Below are 24,660 nucleotides of genomic sequence, written 5' to 3' on the forward strand. Positions count from 1 at the left end.
AACCAATTATTTGAGTTGAGATTCACTGCAGAAGAAATTGAAGTGATTCCCATGCCGGAATCTTTATGGGGGACTTTCCAGAGGATCCGTCTGAAGTTGAAGCGACTGCAGGAGAGGTTATGGGACAAACTGAAAAAACAAGCAACAACCCACCTCCAGAACAAGACTATATTTAGCCAAGAGTTTTAAAAGAGCTAAAGGATGAAATAGTGGAATTACTAACAGGGATGTGAGAGAGGGAGCTGATAGCTGTGTTCAATGTGATTAAAAATTTCTTGGTGCCTGAGGCATGGAAAGTGGTGCCAGACAAAGTTTCCAGGAGAGCTGGGGAACCACAGACCTGTGAGTCTGAAGTCATTACAAGGCATAATAGAAACTACAGTAAAGTATAGAATTATTGGATGGATTGGATAAATCATCTACTTGAATCACCATGGCTTTTGCAAAGAGAAGTTCTGTTTTATAAAGTTACTTGTTTCCAATGGGGGAGTAGGCATACATATGGTGACGGCAATTCATTTGATACACCCCACTTGGATTTCCAAAAGCTTTAGAGAAGATTCCTCATCAAAGCTGTATAAGGAAAATAAAGAGCTATGGCATAAGAAGGTCTTTGCATGACTAAATAACTGGTTTAAAGACAGGAAGTAGGCATAAATTGTCAGGTTTTACAATGTCATTAATAGAAATCTTCAGGGACCTATGCTGGGATAATGTCAAACATTACTGTTCAACAAATCAGTAAGTGGTCTGGAAAAACAGGTGTGCACAGAGGTGAAAAAGTCAGTCGGTGAGAGACAGAATTGTTCAGAGTAGTAAGGGAAAGGGCCAGCTGTGAAAAGTTTTAGATCTTGTAAGACTAAGTGACTGCATAAAGCAGCAGATGAAGTTCAGTGTAGGTGAATGTAAAGTGATACACAGGGGAGAAAAACCAGTCCTAACTTCACATGTAAAATTATTGAATCTTAACTGACCATTACCATTATTAATACAAACAGTCCCAGCATCAAATAAAAGATTATTCCCTTCTCACGAATTCCCAGAGAACAAAATAGATCCTATCATTATGCTACCATATTAATCCATAGTTTGCTCAAACCCTTATATACTGGGTGCAGGGTTTTCATTTAAAAAACGATAGAGTGGTGTCAGAGACGGCTGAAGAAGGGCTGCAAGGTGTGGAACAACTTCCTCATGGGGACTGACATGGGCTTGATGATGTTCATAGCAAAGTAAGAAAAGATTTTTGCCACTGATTTCAGTGGTCTAGATCAAAACTGATTTCCCAAGAAACATTTAAGGATGCTCACTGCTTGACCTTTGCTAGTGTTTGTTATGGTCACAGAATGAAACTCTCAGTTCTGGGTCTCTTAATCATATCTTTCTCCTGTGTTGTTTTGGTAAAAAACTGTATTTGTCTTTTATTAGCTTAGGTAGGAAAGGAAATGAAATGAAAGCACTGTTCCATATATCATGATGATTACGTGACTGCAGCATCTAAACAAATTCAGATTGTTTAGTCACAATAGGGATAATAGATTACATACTTACTCAATATTCATTCTTGAAACCATATCCAAAGTTGTGAAACCTGCTGCCATGAAGTTATTTTTATACTGACCCATTTTTATGGAGTCCAGCCAGTCACTGACTGAAACAAACAAAGGATATTCTGGAACTTCACCAGGTGAATCTGGCATTCTGTAAAAACAAAATGCAAATATTACCAAAGCAGTACAAAAATATAACACTCAATTTACTCTGGTGCTCATTGGTTTTATTAAAAGGCAGAAGGAATGAGAGAGGAGCCTGAGCTGTAAAGGTCAGATCTTGACCTAGGATCAATTTAACCCATTGTCTAAAACTTACAAATCATGTCAGTCTGCCAAATTGCACTAATGAAACAATATTTTTTTTTTAAAGCACTGCAGCTCAGTAACAAACCAAGGAACAGACCTCTCCCACTGCTCTTATTTTTGTTTTCAGAGTGTTTCTTTACAGATCAGGATGATAATAATTTGTAGTAGTCAAATACAGTAGTCAAAGTAAAGGACAAACAAAATTTAACATGAGATACAATTTAAAAATATTAAAACACTGTGAGATGATTTTTACGTTTATCTACAAAAAACCCCAGATGGCTCCTTATTGTTATACCATTATGCAATAGGAACATTTTGATTACAGTGTTCAAAACCTAAAACTAAGCCTAAAAGAAGCAAAAAGAATACAATTTTATATCTTTGCTTTTACATAGACTTATATAGAGTAGCAGATAAAAATGAAGGAGCTAATTTGGTTACATTTCTGTTTCAGTTCTTTTCCCTAATATTATTGCAACTGAAACAGAAAGGTGGGGGCAAAAAAAAATATATTCCAATTTTGGGGCATATATTTCCAGTCTTCTGTTGCATACCACACTGGTGAGGGCTCACAACTTCCATTGACTTTGTACATTTTGTGTAGAGAAACTGTAAGAACAGAATGCAGAAAGAGCACACTGCTGTTCATAAAAGCTTATGATAGCCTTTAGGAGAAGGATATAATTTATTTAAAATGAAAATTTAGACAGTAAAAGCCAGCCAACATTAACTGATGGAACATGACTTATGTATAATGTAGGAAACAACACACCCTAGTATCTTAACATACTGAGTTTCAACCACACATATTCAAATAAATTAAACACACTGATTTTCATTTATATTATCAAAATGATAGAGAGCAAAACTGAAGGACAGGAGAACATTGTTAAGTACAAACCTCAGTTAAAGACCTGCTAAGGTCCCTTCCAACCTGAATTACTCTATGATTGTATGATTTTATAGAATAACTGCTGATCTCATAAGTTAACTCATTCAGATTGACTGCATCAAGCATTCCCAAATGAATGGAAAAACTCTCCCAGGCAGGTGAGCTCAATAAGAGCTCGACTGCAAGAAAACAGGCATAAGTTTTTAGATCTTAAGTAACGTTTTAAAATAAGAATAGATAAAAATGCATTACTCTGACGCTAAATAAAGTGACCCAGGTACAAGTAGCAAGACATATATTATTTATATGCACATACACAGAAAGGCCACTAACTCTAGTGCATGGGCATTAAATCCCACAAGCCTCAGTAGTTTGTGGTAGATGAAATGGCTGTAGCCCCTAACTCTAGGTTTTCCTAGTAACCTCTCCATTCAGCCTTTACCACAGCAAGATACCAGCCTCAGTCTTTGCCTTATGACTCAGCCCTTCTCCAAACCATATAAAAAAACCCCTCTTAACCCACTTAGGTTCTCAGCAAGACCCAGCCAGGCCTTGAGAACCCCTTATAAACCCAGGGGGTCTCCATGAAAGCACCTTTATCTTAAGGTGAGTTTCAGCTAATGAACAGAGTGAGGCCACCTGGACCTTCACTGATTTCAGCTGATATCCAGGGACAGCTTGGATCAATAAGCCTACAAAAACTGACAAATTCTTCCACCATAACCTTGCTTTTCCTGGGGCTGCATTCATTTCTGTAATATTATTCATAGAAAAAAAACTTTGGGCAACACCATCAAGAATTTGTTTTGGAATGGTAATAGCATAATCTCTTATTTGGTCACTGTTGCCATTCTTCTGCAGATAAATAAAGATTTAGCAAGCTAAGACACAACTACTTTCTACAGGAAATTACTCCAAGGCAGTTCAGAAATTGCTTGAGCACTGCCAGATGGAGAGACAGGCTTTTGAATAGAGAAAAAAATTACAAAGAGAAAACAAGCACATAGGAGGAGCGCCAAAAAAAAAAAAAAAAGAACGAAGAGATTCGCAAAGATTAAAGACAGTGCACAAACAGAGCTCAGACCAAAAAAAAAAAAATGCCCAATAAAGTCTGCATGACTTGAGAAAAAAAGTCCTTATACAACAGTGTATTAACAATAAAGCAAACCTTAAAAGGGGCTTAAAGTTATTTGAACCCCCATAACTTTGTGAATTCAGCACTTTGCAGCTCTCTCCCAGCCCTACTTAATGCCCTAAACCATCTAATGATAGCCACCATGAGTTATAAAAAAAAAAAAGTACCAAAAAGAGTCTTACACAAGTACATCCTCCACTAGGTTATGAAGGGTGCTTGGATTGCGGATCAGTTTGTCTAGGAAGCTGACAATGTCACTAAACTTTGGACGGTGGTTCCTCTCCTTTTGCCAGCAGTGAAGCATTAGTTGGTGAAGAGAAGCTGGGCACCCCATGGGAGCTGGAAGCCTGTAGCCTTCTTCAATAGAGAGTATAACCTAAAGAAATACAATGCATATGATTACTGGGCATTAGAGTTAAATCCTGAAAGGACAGTGTAAAGTTGACAATTAGAAACCAGTGAAAACAATTAATGGCACAGCTGTGCTTGCTGTCTGCATTGCTGGGCTTTCACTCAGGGAATCAGGACTGGCAGGAGTGTGACCAGAGGAGATGCAAAGTATTTTGTAGGCATATGAAACACAGTAGGCACTTTTTTAGGCTGTCCGGCCATCCAAACAGCCAAGAAAGGAGGAGGAGAAGAAAGAACTAACCAGTATCACTATCTTTTTCATCCACTTCAGGTTGATGTACTGAATGGGGTCACAGGGCCACAAACTAACCTCGTGTGGCCACTGCACACTGGAATGCTCTAACATTTACATCCTGACTAAGTGTTAGTGTGTCGCAATGTCACAATACAATCAAGCACTACAAATGCACATTGCAGCACCTGGCAAATTTACTTGGTGATAATATGTTTCTGCTGATCGTTAGAGTATGATTAATTCAGGCAATGTCCCACACACCAAGTTACTGCGAAGCACAACATTATTTTGCATAACCTCTCTCAGAAACCTGGATGTCCAAGCTGTTTATGACTAAACAAAAGTTAATAAAATTCTGGTGTTACCGTATACCGTAAAGTGAGTAAAACTTTCAGATTCAGCAGGTGTGGAAAGCCTGTGTTTGGTCAGGATTTGGAAAGAAATGGATTTGATGTCACAGATAAATCACATGTATGAAAAATTACATTTGATCAGAGTTGAAGGGAGGCTTGTTTTTAGTAACACTGGTAACAAATAACATTGTCTGAAAAGGACATTAGCAGCTCTGCATGATAGGAGGTAGCAAAAGTAGGCAAGGTCCATGAAAAGCTGGCTGGATTCATTCTATATAAGATTTAAAAGACAAGAGGAAAGGTTACTAGGTTCTGCAATGAGCGGTGGTAGCAGTGGGGATGATGATAGAAATTACATAGTCAGGATTTCCAAAAGAATGGAAAGATAGAAAGTGGTTGATCAAAAACAAAGCTAGGAAAAAGACCAATCCTACCCCACACACATAACCCTTCCACATAAAAATCCAACCAATACTAAATGTTCTCTAAAGTACAAATGATTGTACACAATATTTATAATAACACCGTGCACTTATGAGAAACATACCTACTGCATTTATACCCACTCTGCTTTAAGGAGACATTTGTCATTTTCACACAGACGTATGTACATGCCGCAGACATTAATGCAGCTGGAAGGCGGTACATTAAACTATTTACGGCAAATCAATGTTTTATAGCACTAGCTGTAGCTTCGATATATTCAATCTTATTATCCTGGAATATATCCTCATTCTCTTTTTGAATTCTGAATTAATGTCGTTGGATCTGTTTAGCAGTACCTAATGCTTATGCTGCAAGTATTATGCAAATAAATAAGAATAATGAAGCTACATTAGGACCTTAGCTTCCCTTCATGGCATGGTAGAAAATGGAACAAGACTCTTGTAGCTGTATACAGCTGGGTGTCCCAGTTTTATAAAATGAGGTGACCTTGTCCTACAGCGTATAGCCCTCTTGTATCCTGGCAGAAACACCTATGCATGAAAAACAAGTGTTTGCCACATGGCAGGGAATTGGATTTGCACGGGTTAAGTTTCGGACCCATGGGCAACAGCACTGGGAAGTACAGGCCACTCCAAAGGCAGCATTACTTGCCACAGGGATCTCTGAATTTTATGCACCTGTGTGTATTGACAGATCACATATGTGTGTGCAGACAGGACTGGCCATGCACATACAGAGGTGATATCTACCAGTAAATGATATGTCAATATGATAATCCTTCCACCTGCCTTTCTGGCTACTTGTTTATCTCCTTGGGATTTACTTCAATGTCCCAAATCCAGGCTGCTGAAATGGCTGCTATAGGAAAAAATACCATCAGATTGCCAGAGAAATATTTCCTCTGAAGCCTTGCTTCCTAACGATGAATATGCCCCCCAGATTGCTCCTGTGACAGACTCAGGATGGATGAAACTGAACCCCATGTACCTGAAATTTTATTCACAAAACTGTCAAAGCTCATGTATCTCAAGCAGTTTGTCAAAAGTGGCTTTATAAAACATAGGTACTTGTTACAGTCTGGGGCATAGCTTAGTTGATACTTGTCACTGAAGAGGCAATCTTTAGCAGCCCAGAAATGCAGATATCATAGTCTTTACATTTAACTGTACCTGTTGCAAATGATGAATTTATGAAATGTATTTTGTTTTTAAGGCAAAGGGAAAGCTTCTCTACCATTATAAGACATAAAGCACTTGCTCAACACAACAATAGAGAGCTGATGAGGTTTTTCTGAAATAATTTATTCAGGAAAAAAACCAAAAGCAACCACAATTTTCCAGACGTTATATTTTCTCTGACACACTCTATTTTACCATATCTTTGAAAAAGAAGTTACAGCGCATTTTGTTTCCTCTCTTGTTCAAAAGGAACATTTCAGTATGAAGGGAAATGCCAGCTGGTACTGGGATAATTATAATTTCTCATTAATAACAGCACATTTTAAAAATAAACTGCAAATATTGCCTCATTAGTTTCCCTTGTGAGGCAAGTATTATTTTTAGAGTCTAAGAAGCAAGAGTAAAGATGTGATAAGTGTCTAATACTGCAATGGGAATCAAGTCTCGTAGGAAAAATTAGAGCTTTTTAGTTCCTTATTTATTTATTATTTATTTGTTTTAGCTCCCGCTTTGCTACTTGCATAGCACCTATCTCTGAACAGAGGAATTAGATATCCATATACCTAAAAGGGAAGAAGTATTACATTTTCCTTGGTAATATAAAATTATATATTATATGTGAAGACTATACATGTTAACATCTTTTAAATGCCTTTTTCCTTGCTGATTTAAGGTTGAAGAAGCACATTAATTGTGAAATGGTCTAAACTTCTGTATCTACAAGAAGGATATAGCAACAGCTCTAGCAATTGGTGTAACTCTTTCCACATTGGCAAATCAACGTCCCATCTACTTCAACCTGAAAGAATAGGAACGTTACCTTAGTTTCTATGCAAACGAAGCCCTGAGTCTGCTAACAAAAAGGCTGATTACTGCTCTCTAGTTCTGGTTTTGTGATGAACACTTGATGGGTATCAAAAGGAGAAAAACATGCAAATATTCTGTGCTGCTGTCAAATGCTGAGAAAGAGACTGTATGTTTCTTTTCAGCAATGAGTATGTTTAAAACTCATTAGAAGGTCTTGTGGGTCAGCATTAAGGTGAGTAATATGGGCAGGGTGTATTTTTACAAGTAATGCTTTTTGGCAGACAAGAATATAAACTATAAGGGAAAGCGAATATTTTTTGCAGTTAACATAGCTAATGATTTCCATACTTTTTAATGCTTAGGCTTTTATTTTTATAAAGGGGACCATTCTTTTTATATATTTTTGTACACAGATGATATTAAAGACTGGAGCCTGTTAAATACATTTTATCATTTTTGTTTGATGTTAGACATAGCTGTAAAGGTTGAAGACAGAGTTAATATTAAATATTAATTATGATACCAAAATTACCTGAAAAATATTTTATGGACTTCTATATAAAATTTATGCATGTTTAGTTTAAAAATCATTTGAAATTGGCAAAAATGGCATCTGAAAATTAAGCTGTAATCTTTCTGATAGTTTCATTATTAACAGTAACATAGATTTTTTAATGAGACTGAGACAGAAGAAAGTCCAGAGGGATGTTGTCCCTGTGTCCTGCTGACATCTGAAAAATCTACCAGGAGGGAGAGGCAGCTGCTCATGCCTCATGGTACGGAGCCAATCCCAGGCGCCTGCCAAGTGTTTTGATGTCTGTGAAAGTGAAAGAACTATATTAGGGTAAGTTAATTTTACTATTACAAGAAACTTTCCTACGTGTAAGGACTTTTATTTTGTTTGCTACAGTAGTTTTCTTGCATATTGATTACAATCCATTAAATATTCTTTTTTCTTTCTTTCTTTTTTTTTTTAATACTGTAGTTCTGCAACATGGACTAATTTATACAGTGGCCTCTAACAGGTGTCCCAGTAGAATTCACTCACAGCTGTTCTACAAACCAAAGGCATGGAATATAAATCTTCCTTTCCTCACATGAGCATTAGCAAGCCAGGCTCATAGCACAATCTGTTCATCAGTATACTAGCTTCCTTCAAAAGTTCAATATTTTAGCTAATGTTTATTAATTAAGCAATAAGACACGACAGACTGTGCAGCAGTCCTAATTAACGGACACCTCTGGTGCCTGCCACACATCTAAGAAGTGCATTAATCAGCACCAACACAGGTCAGAAGTGACTTACCACAATAATAAAATGGTTATTTACTTAAACAAGAACATTTCTCAAAGTTAATAACATTTTTAAGCCTCTACATTATACCATGTACAGTATTAAAAATTTTATGAGAGGCATTTTCAAACTCAGTTGCCTAAAGTTCAGCTTCCAAATCCCTGCTTAGGAATATAAATAGAGGACACTAGATGCAGAGATGTTGTGTCTCTCTGGCTTGCACTGACCTGATGGGTACTTGCGAACCGCTGTAGTCTCTGAAAAACAGACTGGGTTTATTTAGGTGGCAGGTATCAGTTTAACACTTCTCTTTGCATCAGTGTGGGCTCCATGCTACCTGTACTGGCTCCTTGTAATTTGGTTGCTGTGACTGAGGGGTTGGACAAGAGACCCTCGGTAGACTTAACTCAGTTCATCTGACTGAACATGTGTTCACATGGCAAATAAGCACAGCATCAGACAGTGCTGAACTCACCTCTCCTGGCATTGTCTCCCTTTGTGTAGGGGTGGGCATATCATTGGCTTCTATGTTATGCATGTAAGAAATGAACATTTAACTGGCAGCCACTCAAAACATCACTTACTCAGCCATGGTCTAAAAAAGTGAATTAATTTCCCCAAAGTTGTTTAATTAGAAAAGCAATTTGTAAGACAGAATGTGAAAACATAGACCCAGCTCTGTGGAGTTGTCCTGGTTTCAGCTGGGATAGAGTTAACTGTCTTCCTAGTAGCTGGTACAGTGCTATGTTTTGAGTTCAGAGCGAAGAATGTTGATAACACTGATGTTTTCAGTTGTTGCTCAGTAGTGTTTAGACTAATGTCAAGGATTTTTCAGCTTCTCATGCCCAGCCAGTGAGAAAGCTGGAGGGGCACAAGAAGTTGGCACAGGACACAGCCAGGGCACCTGACCCAAACTGGCCAACGGTGTATTCCATACCATGTGACGTCCCATCCAGTACAGAAACGGGGAAGTGGGGGGCAGGGATTCGCCGCTCGGGGGACTGGCTGGGTGTCGGTCGGCGGGTGGTGAGCAATTGCACTGCGTATCATTTGTACATTCCAATCCTTTCATTATTGCTGTTGTCATTTTATTAGTGTTATCATTATCATTATTAGTTTCTTCTTTTCTGTTCTATTAAACCGTTCTTATCTCAACCCACGGGTTTTGCTTCTTCTCCCGATTTTCTCCCCCATCCCACTGGGTGGGGGGGAGTGAGTGAGCGGCTGCGTGGTGTTTAGTTGCTGGCTGGGGTTAAACCACGACAGGAGTTCATACTTGGAAAACTTTTGGTACTTTACAAAATCCCACCCAATTCAATAGATATTTTATTGCTAACTAGAGAAGAATTTCATTATGATCAAAACACAGTAAGTGCTGTGATGTTAATGTTGCCAGACATCTTGTTGTAGCAGAACCTCTGACTATACTTATGTGAGACCTTATTAATATTTGTTTGCATAATGTGTCTTTTATGAATCTGTTTAGTGCGTGCCCCTCTCTGTTACTTTCCCTGCCTTATGTGCAGTATCACTGACCTTTGGGAAAGTCCTATTATTTCTGCAAAATAAGCTCATGTGAATTCAGGGTAATTTATTGTACTAAAAGAAACGTCCCAATATCCAGCAAAGTAAGCTTTACAATATGTCTAATAACTTGAATTTTCCCAATGACATTTAGAGTCACTAAATGTATTTAGAAGGTCACAGGTGCTCACTGTTAACATTTCGGCACTGAAAATCTGTGGGTAGGGCTCTGGAGAAAAGGAGTCCTTTGTGCTGTATGTTGCTGAACTGCAGGGAAAGACCCCAGGAGTCAGCATCATTAGCATAAGCAGCATCCATAGGGCCTGCATCATTATTCTGTATTAACAGATACTTCTGTTTTGGATGTAGGAGTAATTAAATGTTGCTATATTCATGCTGTAGCAGAATATTTAATATATGCTAAATGGAGGGGTCACTTTATAAATTCTCAGTGCTGGCATGGCCTTGAATAAATGTGTCACAGGGTCTGATATAGGGGAAGAGGACCAGCTGAAGCCAGCCTCAAAGAAAGGGAGAGGCAGCTGGAATGAAGGTCTGTATTGTGCACTACTCTCACCCGGTGACTTGGACTCTATGTGAGGGTCTGACCAGTCATTCAAACCCTCTTCCCAGGAGGTGAATAGTGGGGCTGAATGGACTTGATAGAAAGTCTCTCTCTCCCCCCCCATTCCCCATTAATGGTAACAGCAGTGGGAGAGTCAAGAGGTGGGCTGGTAATGGAGCTGGTGTGAGGAGGATTATGAGTACAGCAGAGGTAAAAGAGATGATGGCAGTTGGGTTCCTCATAGAGAGGTGACCCAACACCAGATGAAATCACTCACAACTGGAATAGAGACTGAAATTCCCCATGTTGTAGCACAAGATCGCATGACAGTGGGACAGGATGATACAGCAAAAAAGTATCTTCAACTCCCAACTCCTTGAGCTGCAGTCACTACCAGCTGCCTATCACTTGCAGTTAGGTAAGCAGACTGGCAAGATGAGGGGCAGAGGCAGAGTTATGGAGAGGTGACATTGCAGTTGGAAGCACTGGCACTGCACAGAAGCCAGGCACCATGGGAGGGCTGAAGTTCAGACCGAACTGAGGGCCGACTTTGTTCAGAGGTATCTCTGGCTTCACGGGCTGCTTTGATCTCTAAAAAAACCAACCATGAATGGCGTGCTGCAGAGGGAAGGGAGAAATGAAATACCAATTACACAGTAAGGAAAACGAGGCAAAAGACTACTGCCCACGATACGCTCAGAGGACATGCCAGTGGCAACTGACAGGGGCAACAGCAGAAAGGACTGTGAGCCGATGCTGCATTTATGACAGTGCTCAGGCAGTGCTAATGGGGGTGAAAGGGAAAAAGTAAATGCCCAGTGCACCTTGCTTGTAAAGGCACATGTGGTCATTGTGCTTACTACTCAGTGTTGCATGGACAAGTTTGTGCCCTATAGGGGCACAAACAGAAAACCATGAAATCCCATCAAAATGTAAGAAAACACTTTTCTATTGTGCATGTGATCGAGTGCTGGCACAGGTTGCCCAGAGAGGTTTCAGAGTCTCCATCCTTGGAGATACTCAAACCCCGATCGGAGACGGCCCTGAGCAAAATACTTTAGCTGCCCCTGCTTGAGCAGGGGGCCTGGACCAGGCAATCTTGAAAGGTCCCTCAACCTCAGCTGTTGTGTGATTCTGTGATTTGCTAGTACCTTTTTCCCAGTTTCTTGTTCTGTTCAATCTTCCATTAAAAGAAGGCTCACAGTGAAACTAACCATTGCATCTATTCATTTGGGAAGGCAGAAAATTTGAGGCTATACGTGCATTTTGATATGAAGTGCATTCCATGCAATGCAGAGTAATCAGCTTTTGCAGCGGCATCCTAATGATGAACAGGCTGATATTGCTGTGGCTGGAACAGAAGATTAGCTCAAGAATAGCACCCTCTGGTACTGCAAGGCTGAAGCAATGTCCCAACTCCTTAGCAATCAGCTCCTAAAACACCACATCTTACGATGTGGCTTTTTTAAGGAAAACAAGGGCAGTTTGCGTTTGCAGTTCAGGACCTGCTAAGTGGCTCTCAGTTCAGGCAAGGTACAGAGGCTGGGGTACTCATATTGTTAGTTGGAGTCTGCTTGTTTGTTCTCTTTTATTAACTTTGAACCCATCGGCCCACTTCAATCAAATTAACAAGTTGCCTAAGAATCAGCAGCTGGGCAAAGGCATAAAGTTGGTTGTAGGACATAGAGACTTAAATATATGAGAAATTTATACACAGATGATTTCACACTGTACCCCAGGAGAAAAATAGCCTTAATTCAGTCGTCTAAGCTTAGGTGTCTAATTTTAGACTCCCTAGGGTATCCTGCCTGGCCTGCTCCAGAAGGACTCAGGTCTTTTGCATGTCCTGTGTCAGCCACACGTGGAGATCTTCGTTACTCTAGGGCATCTCAAATGCCAACAGATTGCTAGCTGTGAGAAGCAGAATTGAGCCTACTGGGCTTAGCTGCTTATTTCACAGTAGGTCCATGATGTGTTTATAGGTCAGATAGTACCAAAATAATGTCTCCATTGAAGAGAAAAATTCTCTCAGCTCAGTGGTTGCTTGTTCTCTTCAGATGGGCAACCAGCCACCACTGCCTGGTCAATCAACAGAAGCATAGCTCAAAACCAGGCACAGCAGGTATTGTCCCATATCTGGTGTTAATCAAGGAGCACAGCAGGGAGCCGGGTTGCTGGCAGGTAGATGCATGGAGAAGGGATGGAGGATGTAGGCATTGTCAGGGGATAATGATCTACAGGAGAGCTGGTCTAATTCCAAAGGGCAAACTCACGAGGGAAATGCTGGAGACAAGTAGGATTACAGTATTGGTGAGGCGGTAGAGTACAAATCCAAAGGAAATAAGGATTTATTAGTTCTTTTAGTCTTTTCTGGTTTGGGTGGTTTTGGTTGTTTTTTTTCTTTTCTTCCTGAAACACTCTGAAATGATGTTTTTTTAATGAAAATCTCTCTCAGATCCTTATCCCCAAATGACTGATCAGCTTTAACAAGCAACCAGACTCAAACGGCTGAATAACTTAGCAACAATATAAAAACAGCCATCTGGGAAAAGTCTTGTCAACTCTTCAGAACCAATGCAGAGGTATTCTAGGCACATATATGAGAGAGGTTAAGACAGGTTGGCTGATATTCTGCATTTTGACATAGAGATTGATGGCTGGTGTGAAGACTGAGTATACCAGTTTGAGCTGTCATGGGGATCCATCAGACAAGAGAATTAGTGAAAATTTAAATTGTGGTGGAGAAAAAAAAATTCCCCTTTCCCGTGCCTCATTTTCTAGAACAAGCCTTCAATTTTACTAGAAGCAAATATGTTTTTTTAATTGGGAAGGCTTATTTGGCCACAACTTTTGGAAAAAAAAGTCAGAGGAAAACATAACTTTGTTATGAGGGAGGACTATTGTCCTGCACTGTGGTTAAGCCTATACGTAGTTTTTAAGGTAAACAGAATGCATTTAATTCTTAGAAAGGAGAATTAGCAAATACATTTCTCGTGGCAGCTTAACTCTTTTAGAATTTAACCATGTATGCCCACTGAAGGGTACTGTCAGGCTGTACTGGAGGTAATGGGCCAACTTCATCATCAGAATAGTTCCAGTATACCCTCAAGTTTTGATTTATAGCTTAACTGAGAACTGCATCAACTTGCATATCTGATGCAGATTCCCAGGGATTTGGATGAAAGCCACATATAGCGAGCATTAGAACCTGGCAAGCTGACTATGACACTTGACTCTTTGTAATATGTCTTTAGTCCACAGGACAAAGCTAGTCAAGGTTTTAGTTACAGAGGGTCAAGTCTTCAGGTTGCATAAATTAACATCCCACTGAAGGTGATAAGAGTTATGCTGATTTAAGTAAGTTAAGGTTCCAGCCTAGAAAGTGAATGAGAAAGCAAAGCAGGGCAGGGAGTGACAATCATTTTCAAGGAACATTTCAACAACTTCCAGATTAGTCCTAGGCAATACTTACATCCTGATTGGACATCTCCCAGTATGGTCTCTCACCGTAGGACATCACCTCCCACATTACAATCCCATAGCTCCATGCGTCGCTTGCTGAAGAGAACTTCCGGTAAGCTATAGCTTCAGGAGCAGTCCACCTTATGGGGATTTTTCCACCCTGAAAAATATGTTGAAAACTTGCCAATATGACTAGAATACAGAATAGCACATGTTTAAAAGAAAAGAAAAAAAAAAATATCCTGGATGCTGAGATTCTACATTCTGTCTTCTGTCAATTTGCCTTGTCAATTTGCTGCAAGTGGAAAGGAATAAATATACCTTTTTTAGAATTTGATAAAAATTTGGTTTCATTTGTAGTTCAATTCACCAAAACCAGCACTTTATGAAAACAAAATTCAGTTCAAAGAACAGAAAGCATTTTAGATGATTCATGTTTGTTCAGTCACATAATTAGTCAGGACATGCCTTTTGATTGAAAATATCCCAAGCCTGAAATTCCTAGTATATTGACATTTAAACTCTTTCTCCTTAAATGAAACAGAAACATCTATTGCAAAATAGAACACCAAAAGCACTTAATAAAATTACATAATCTGAAAGGAAACTACAGGCTTTCTATTATTCTTTACTTTTGATAATGTCTTTTAATTTTTGTTGTGCCCTTTAAATATCTGGGTAGATAGCAAACCAAGTGTGTTTCTGATAGGCGTTTCCTTAGGATATTGAATAGTTTCGTTCTGCAGCTTTCAACTTAAAATCCAAGTGCTACCACCTAAAAAATTTGTAAGAATTCAATCAACAAACCTTACGTACTCTTTACAAGACCTCAGGTTGCAGAACTTTTCTCTGACATTAGTAATTTAAGCCATTGAATCTCTTCTATTCTCCCATAAATAGTTTATGTATGGAAACTACTTTTCCATTTCAGAACAAAGTATTTCTTCTCCAGATACATTTCTCTTTTCAAAAGTATCCATTTATGATCATTCTCCATTTACTCTTTAAATAAGTAGAGAGAGCAGTACGCTTAAGGTGCCACTAGATGGTAGAAGGAGGCAGTCAGTAGAGCTGAGCTCACTTGGCAGCAGTTGCTTTCAATAAGCAGTAATAGATTCTGCTCAGCATTATAATTGTATTTCTGACAGAAACAAAAGACAAAATGAACTAGAACATCCGTTTGGCAGTTGAAGAGAAGCCACAGTTAAAAACAAGTATGTAAATCTCTGTTCATTTGCTTTGAATATATAAAAAAATTGTCTGTTGAGTTGTTGAGGCCCGACTTCAACTGACTGAGAACTTGCTTGTTCTACCAAAAGAGTGTTCAAAAGCAAAGCTCTGTATCTGTGGTGATGTGCCAGTAAGCTAACTTCTCATCACTGAGTCTCACCTGCTGATGAAAAATGTATGGTTAACATTTATGTTGTATGATAGTTATGATAGTAGACAAGATGTCCTTTGTATGATGTTACATTTTTGGCAGCTGCCTTTTTAAAGCCTTTGCTTGCTCAGCTGTGGTTAAAGTCAGTGGCAAACCACTGACTGATTTTAGAAGTAGTAAGGTAAAGGTAATACTTTATTTTGTTTTTTTTCCCAAGCACCTCCCCTACGCCCTTTTCTTAATCCAATAGCCTGGTGGTCAGATCACTCCTCTGGCATGTCAGAGATGCAAAGGACTTTACACCTCACCTGCTGCCATCTCTGAACCTGCCCTAGCCAGCACTGCAGGGTGTGATGCTCTTGGTCCCTTCCTGGTGCAGCTGTTCCACTTGGGAAGCAATTACAAATGCTTTTGGGTATGAGAATGAAGGAATAGGGTGACAAAGAAAATTTGTGATAAGACATTCTCTAAGGAAAGACCAGCCTAATTTCTTGTCTCTTCCCCAGGAAATAGTTAAACCTTCTGAACAAATTGGATAAGAGCATTTGGTGTTCGATCTCACAGTCTGGTTGGAATGGTGTTTTGGTGGGATATGTGAGTCCAAGCTTCCTGAGGCAGTGGAAGATTTAGATATTCAGTGCCCCAAATGTACACTACACACTGTGCTATCCAACCAAAAGGATGTCCCCTTTGAGAAATAGTTTTAGGGTCTAACTGCAGAATATAGTTCAAAATATCTCCTCTTGCCACAGAGTTATGGGTCTTATCCATTTTACTGGATAGGCTTTAGTCCTTTATTTTTAAACATTTTATTGCCAAACTTATGTAATTCCATCCTTAGATCCCTGGCTTCTGCAGATTTTTGGGGACAATCAATATTTTCCTGGCCTAAGTCACAGGGTCGTGGTAGGCATTTAATTCCTTCTTTGGACCTGGACACATGCACTTTCAAAAAGGTGAACAACAGTCATGCTGATCCATATCACAAGAGACATTGCCCTGACAACCCTAAACACCCTTCCTCATCATCAGCATATCACTCCTGACAGACAAATGATGTAGAAGGTGAGACGCTTGTTCTGACACAAGAGTTCACTGTCTGAACCTTGTCTTACCGAGCAATCCCCCTTGATGCCTTTTGCTTTATGTCCACTCCAGATACTTCCTGGAGTGCCATACCAGCATTCAAGGGAGGATGCAAAAGAAAAATTCTGTATTTTCTTTTCTTATCACAGATCTCAGGAGATGACAGGAAGAAAAGTCTACCAGTTTAGATTGTTGTGTTACTGCAAGACTTTGTTTATCAAGACAAACTGATGAATCAACAAATTTACTATGAGCCTACATTTCTAATTTATTATTTTTTGAATTTTAATGAAAAATCTTATGTTAGTAATTAAATATCTACTTTCAGGGAAAACACAAATCTATACATGCAAATAAAAGGCATTTGGATATTTATAGATTTTACTTTTAATGTTTATAACATAATATGAAAATTATTTTTTAAAGTGTGTTCTTTTCATAAATCTGATTATGTATTCCCAAATCATACTCAAAAAAGAGGTCACATCTCAAGCAGCATTTGCAGCTAGATTTGTGACTATTGGCTAAATATAAATGAGTTTTAAAGAATCTGATTAGACTCTACAACTAGTTTCATGATACAGCTTTACTGACTGATCCCTTTTGGACTGAAGCAGTAGTGGCTCATTGAGTGTGAAAATGAGAATGGAGAAGAGAGTCTTAACAAAATCCAAGGCAGTTCACGTTCAAGGGCATAAGATGTGTTCAGTGTTGTAATGTAAAATAAAATTCTTTTCTGCTAGCTCTAATGACAAAGTGGAGCAAAACCTCTAAAATTTTTACAATGGATTCATCTTATGTATGAAGATGTTACATTCATAAAAATGTAAATTTCAATACTTAATTATGTTTGCAGAATATCTTTTTATGCAAAAAAGTTGTTTTATTTATTTGAAAGCCATTCAAAAGGTGGAGATTGCAATATGACTACTTCAAGAGACGTATATGACTGAACAGTAATAATAGCTGCTCATGCGTACTAAAAGAACACATAAGGTTTAGAATAGCTGAAACCATATTTCCTGTTTCTGATTAGAGTAATAAACAGTGTTACTGATATTGGACATGTCTTTTTACATTTTGATCTAACTGGGAAAATAATAAATATAATACTGTTTACACAATGCCTCACCTTCAAATTAAGATAATTTATAAATCATCTACATTTTACTACTGTAGCAATGAAATCTGTCACAGCTCCCTCTATCAGAAAGCCCTTATGGAAGGCTGTTTTGTTTTTAGGTTATTCTCTCTCTTTTGGGGGGTGGGGGAAGGGGGAGAAGGGTGTTAGGAACCAAATTGTATTTCTGCCACATCTCATACATGGATAATGATATCACTGATAAGCTAATTTTATTTTCACATAGCAAAAGAACACTAACACTGCTATTCAAATAATTAGAATTCAGCCTTTGTTTTCCATATGCTGCCAGCTGAATAGTGTCTATCTCCTGATTTTTTTCTTGATTGTAATTTAATAAGCAATTTTACTATGCAGTGTCAAAAATCCCCTTGCAATTAGAATATTAGGCTCTCATTGCTTAGCTTGTGGAACTGTTTAGAGATCAGCCCTTGAAATGAAATTTACCCCCTCACCCACTTTCCCTACAGAGCTGGCAACAGCACAGTTTGCTACACATTTAAAGACAGAATTGGAACTGCATGTCACAGAATGCCTCATTCTTTACCTCAAGCTATGCATGAGAGAGACAGTCTTCCCAAAATGCCATTTCTTCTTTGAGCTTAGAACAAAAAAAGTGCTTATGATCTGTTATGTGAAAAGAGCCCGGCGAGGCAACTGACACTGACATTATATATTGTCCAATGGGCCACAAAGTCTATTCCTTACTCTGCATTTTTGCCATCTCCCATTTGATTTTTTTTTTTAATTTTACATGTTAGACATCTTTTTAAAAAACAAGAGACATTAACAGTTTCTTTAATAAAATATTTAAACATATTTTAAAATTCCAGCAGAACAATGTAACTGGCAGCTATGGCCCATTACTCTACGAAGATGAAGGTCGGGATATATCAGCAACCTCAAACTGCTTGATATGAAAAATGACAGAGAGGGCACAGAAGCAAAGAAGGAAGCCCATTAGATGCCCAGACTTTTGGCATGCCCTGCTAGCTAATTAAAGTGAGCAGTGATACTACTGAGAACCTTAGATATAAAACTGAAGGCGAGATCTATGAGCTCCTACTGGATGTGCAAAGACAACGATACACGTAAGTAGCCAGAAGCAAACACAGTGCATCAGACTCATGATATCCCAGAACTAGCAGTGATGTGAAACAATGCCTATGTCTGTTGAAAAGCCTGTTCCATATTTTCCTTGAATGAAAGACACTGCAGAGGGACTGTCACAGAACTGGCTGCAGTTTTACTAAATGCTGAGGTGCAAAGCCATCAGTTCCAGATGCACAGACAGCTAGAACTGTCTATTTCTAGGACAAAAGGTACTGAACTATGTGCACCATTAGTCTAATCTGGCACAGTAATTCCTATGCATCTGTCAGTTACTATTCCTTTATGCACGATGTTACTGAATCGTGCAATGATTTTCCATGACACAAGTGTAGTATCTGTCTCTTTCTCCATCCCAAATGACAGAAATAGGAAAAAAAAAGAGACCTTCAGAGTGAAGAGAGACAAAAGTAATGAAAGAGATTAGTTTTAAATATTGGACATAGTTCATCATTCTATACAAAAGCCTTATGCCACTTTACTGGAGCAATGCTTTTATTTAAGCATACGAATTGAATTTTTCATGTGCAAAGTTACAAATAGCCAGAATTTAGCATCCTCAAATCATAATTTAGAACTATTCAGTATTATCAACAGTCTTCTCTAGTGTCTATTGGAATATCAGAGAAACTACATGGCAAGATAACAAAACTGCTCTGAAAAGGCATTTCAGAATTTGCTCTCATTATGCCCAATTCCAGACAGTCCTACCAGTCTTTCATTTCCCTTAGAACTGAAATGAACAAACCCCCCTGATTTTCAAAAAGACTGGATTTGCTTTTAATCTCTGGGAAAATATTCATTTTCTTTCAAATATCCTGATTAACAATGCTAAAGTTAAATATGTGGAACTTGGTTTTTTTCCCTTAAGTTAGCTATCCATTTTTTCAGAACAAGTTATTTATGATTTTGAGAATACGTCAATTTTAGTGAATATTAACCCCTACATTACACATTTGTTTGGGTCTTCAAAAAGGGGGAAAGCTGTTGATGGATGGAAAGAATCAGCGCTTCAGATACTGGCAGAACTAAAACAGCCAGGATGAACTGTCTGTCCACAAATCATCAGAAACACTTCATGTTAACTAGCATTAACATTAGAGCTATAGCAGGGTGCTTCTCCAAAATACTCTACCCAACCTGTCATTTTGTCTTCCTAAAGGTCATCAGTAAGATGAATTGAGTAGTTGTATACATACACACAAAACCTCCAGAAAGACAGATATATCCTACCCTATAGTCTTTTAGTTCAAAAATTAAAGAATTAAAATATTAAATTACTTTGGTAAAAATTGAAGAATTGCGAAACCAGAAATGCTTGCTAAAACGGCTGGGGTTCTCATTAGTAGTAGTTATAGCATTTCCTTTGAAACAAAACACTTCAACATGCAGTCCCTTGCCTGTTCTGAGGCATTGATCTTCACTTGGGTTGAAAGATAAGAAGTAGTCTGATAAAAATGCATAGCTTTGACCCTCAAAATCCACATAAGTGAAATGATAGTGAATATTTCTGATGACTTATATCTGTCCTGCATTCATGTTTTCCTGACAGTGCAATTTAAAGAACTTTATACAATGACAAAGATACAGCAAACTACCAAATACAAGTGGTTGATACGATTGTCCCTTGTTTGTGTAACTAACTGGCCTACAGACATATTTTCTTGTTAGCCATGATGCCTTTACCTACAAGGTGCTCACTGAAAGACCCAAGGTTTTCACCCATTTATTTTAAGAACATATATTTGTTTAGTTTTTAAATGAACCAAGTAGTTCATTCCAGAGATGGAGCAAAAGGGGTCCATGGTTGAAGATGGGCAGAGGCCTCACTCTCCCAGAGCCAAAAGCTCAGTGTTCTTTTTTCAGCAGAAGGGGAGAGAAAGTAAAGAGGAAGAAGGGAAAGACAGAAAAGAGCCAAAAAAAAGATTCAACTTTCAGAAGTTAACTGCTGTACACATCAGCACAGACAGCTAGAGCTGTCAGAGAGCAGCAAGCGCAGGGCTTCTCCCTAAGGGTAGGGGAGCTGGGAGCAGCCACCATGCAGGCTGGGCAATGCCCTTGTGGACAGGGTGCACCCCATGGCACCTGGGGGGATGAGTAGGGCAGCATGGCGATGGCAATGGGCGCTATCAACAGTCCTGTGAGCATCAGGTGAAGGCAAGGTAGCAAGCCAAGGTGAATCCAGCAAATCCAAACAAATTCAATCCAACAGGGCTGGGGCTGGCCAGTTGTGATGTCGCTGGAGCAGGGATTGATGGCCCCAGGCTGAGCTGAAATAGGGTCCTGGGCCCATGGGCAGGGTGGGGGGGAAGTCCCAGGGGAGGCCAGGCAGGCCAGTAAGGACTGGTGGTGTCCTCAGAGTCCCAGTGAGAACCAGGCAATTGTACAAAGACAGATAAACGCAAGTATTTTGCAAAACCTCTTTGAGACTGATCTTTTGAAAGGTAATGGTGAGACTGGTGGGGCCAAGGAGTCTCATAATGTTTTAGAGAGTCGGACTTCTCATTTCCCTAGGATTAAGAATGCATCAGTGAATTTTACAGCATTGGGTGCTTGGCCCTCAATAACATAGAAACCCTTTCCTTCCCTGAAATTAAATATCAGAGCCATGCATCTCTAACAAATCCAGTTTAGAAACTATAGCACTACTTGACAGTAATGATAGGAAAAAATGTCATTTTTCTTGAAACTAATATTTCTGGCAAAGATCTATCTCTTTTCAAGAGCATCAATTTCAAGCTATCTGCCAGCTGTGTCAGCATAGCTCACATTACAGCTGTAACCAATTTCTTGAAAGTTACTCCTACAGAGTCCTTCAATCTGCACATCCAGATCCTATCCACTTTGCTTACACAAGTAGTCCTACTGAAGTCAATGGAAAAGGTGAAAAGGATTTGTTCCAAGATGCTTATTTGAAGGATGCCTTATGTTGCATAACTCTGTAACAAAGGAATTTGCTACAAGGTCCATTCTTCCAGCAGAACTGAGTTACTGAATACAAATACTTTTCTAAAACCAAGTAATTTAAATTGAAAAAAAGATGTTACTAGGCACTATACTTTCTTAAAAGCATCAACAAAGACTTGTCTCTGAAATGATGCCCTTGTGTCCTGGTTTCAGCTGGGATAGAGTTAACTGTCTTCCTAGTAGCTGGTACAGTGCTATGTTTTGAGTTCAGAGCGAAGAATGTTGATAACACTGATGTTTTCAGTTGTTGCTCAGTAGTGTTTAGACTAATGTCAAGGATTTTTCAGCTTCTCATGCCCAGCCAGTGAGAAAGCTGGAGGGGCACAAGAAGTTGGCACAGGACACAGCCAGGGCACCTGACCCAAACTGGCCAACGGTGTATTCCATACCATGTGACGTCCCATCCAGTACAGAAACGGGGAAGTGGGGGGCAGGGATTCGCCGCTCGGGGGACTGGCTGGGTGTCGGTCGGCGGGTGGTGAGCAATTGCACTGCGTATCATTTGTACATTCCAATCCTTTCATTATTGCTGTTGTCATTTTATTAGTGTTATCATTATCATTATTAGTTTCTTCTTTTCTGTTCTATTAAACCGTTCTTATCTCAACCCACGGGTTTTGCTTCTTCTCCCGATTTTCTCCCCCATCCCACTGGGTGGGGGGGAGTGAGTGAGCGGCTGCGTGGTGTTTAGTTGCTGGCTGGGGTTAAACCACGACACCTTGACTTGCCCAGGGCTTCATGAAGTGTTTATTATTGGATCAAAAGTAAACTGTTACCATGCACTGCTTGAACACTTCATGTCATTAACTACCATTGATTTCACAGCTAGTGGTTTCTACATGCATATCTAGTTGACATGCACAACAAACAGCTCCCATGTTTCAGTAATCAAGTGGCCTCTTTCTCTGCTGCCATAATGCCCAGATCATTCATACTCTACTGCCTTGCCCCTGAACCCCTGCTGTAATTCCTTCCACACCATACAATTTGAAGTGGCCAATAAAAACTCAGAAGCATATGGAAACTTGAAAATTGAGGACAAAGTGAAATGGATTTAAATGCAAAATTAACACCATATAGGCTATGGTACTGTCTCCAGTATACATTTTCATATTCTGTTCTTTGGGATGCTGTACTAGAGAGAATGTAGGAACCTAGATATTGAATTCATATACAGCTTGCTTGGGGGTACACTAGATTTTATTTATCTAAGGCTTCTTCAAAACTTTATTCTAGAAATGAGTTGGAAACATCACAAAAATTAGGCTTTTCTTTTGGGAGTTACAGTGCCACACACAGATACACAGATGTTTATGATGATCAGAATTATTATGAGGCTGAGCTACTCTGCAAGTATCAATGCTTTAGTTTTCATCCCAGCTGCATCAGGAATTGCAGAGGAGAAGTAATATCTTAGTAACTGATGAATTAAATGTTCTGCTCACATTTTTGTGAGGTCACTTCTCATCCTGAAGGAGTTTGCCGGTTATTTAAGTTTCAGTCAATTCATGGATAAGTAGCTGGTCAAAAGATAGGAAACAAACAGTCAGAAAGAAAAGGTCAGTTTTTGGAGTGGCATCCCCTAGGGACCAATGCACATGTCCTGCTGGCAGTGTATGTAGAATCTACAATACAGGCTGGACAGCGAACAGGTAAAATTGTGCTAGCAATCCAAAGGTATTCATGGTAGTAAAGATGATGATCGACCACAAAAATTTGCCAAAGGATCTTATGATACTGAGTTGCCAAGTGATAAAATGTCACAAAATTCAGTGTCATGGTGATGCATACAGAATAAAATGCTCCTAACTTTACATAAAAAAATAACAGGACTCGCTCCAAAGCTATCACTGCTCAAGACAGATCTTGTGGTTATAACAGTTAGATGGCTCTATAACATTACCAACTCCATGCTCGAAAGCAGACTAAAGGGAAAAAAATGAAATGAAATTATAGAAATGATCAGGAATAGAAGAAAGCATGGCACTGTTGAAACTTAGGATATTCCTGCATATTGCTTACTGATTGCAGCCTTGATCCCCCATCCCCAAAGGATACATTGAAACTAGCAGACCTGTAGAAAAAGACCGGATGGGTGTTCAAAGGTACAGAGTAAAAGTAACTAAAAAAGGTCTACACAACCCTGAATATAATGGAGTGGACAATAGGTGGAGAGTATAGAACCAGGGTGCATCAAATGTGAGTGACAAGTGGAATATTAAAAACATCAATGAAACAGTCTTTTTTTTTTTTTTTTTAAACAAGGAAACATTGCTATGGGATGTTATGGACTCTAAAAATACAAACATCTCCAAAAAGTTACTAGATAAATTTACAGAAGAAATATTCATTGAAGATATTCTATATAAAGACCTACCTCTGATTTAAAATGGTCTTTGAGCTACAGACAGCTAAAAGCTCAATAAGCAAAACTGAGACTGTATCATTGCACGTGCACTCTCTTCTTATAGACCTCCTTGGAATTCACCACTTGCATTTTGGAGACATGCTTCTGAGCTCACAAGCATTGCGGCTATCTGAGTTTGATCATTATTCCCTTGCTACGATCTCGGTTCACTTCCAGGTAAAATACAAACACATGGTATAATAGTGTAACCAGAAAAAAGTGGATGATTAACATGTTATCAACATTTTTGGGGAAAGAAAGTTAAAGAAAATTAAAAAGTTAAATTTAAGAAAGGCACCTGAAGTGAGGCATTCTTTGATGTGAGACAGTATAATTGTAGACAGCTATCTGAAGGATCACAAGACATTTGTTTTTTGCTGTTGATTCTGTGACTACATGTCTA

General features: G+C 39.0%; 1 protein-coding gene across 6 annotated transcripts in view; it reads right to left on the reverse strand.

Annotated features, from left to right (window-relative positions):
- EPHA6 (EPH receptor A6) overlaps positions 1 to 24,660 on the reverse strand; it is a 529,992-nt gene that overhangs the window by 12,102 nt on the left and 493,230 nt on the right. For all 6 annotated transcript variants that reach the window (XM_052794417.1, XM_052794413.1, XM_052794416.1 and 3 more), the window contains 3 exons: positions 14,176 to 14,325; positions 4,072 to 4,265; positions 1,552 to 1,701 (listed from right to left, as the gene is read on the reverse strand). In XM_052794417.1, the coding sequence (XP_052650377.1) occupies positions 1,552 to 1,701; positions 4,072 to 4,265; positions 14,176 to 14,325 (494 nt within the window). The remainder of the gene's footprint in view (positions 1 to 1,551; positions 1,702 to 4,071; positions 4,266 to 14,175; positions 14,326 to 24,660) is intronic.

This window comes from Harpia harpyja, chromosome 8 (assembly GCF_026419915.1).
Source record: "Harpia harpyja isolate bHarHar1 chromosome 8, bHarHar1 primary haplotype, whole genome shotgun sequence".
In the NCBI taxonomy this organism is placed as follows: Eukaryota; Metazoa; Chordata; class Aves; order Accipitriformes; family Accipitridae; genus Harpia; species Harpia harpyja.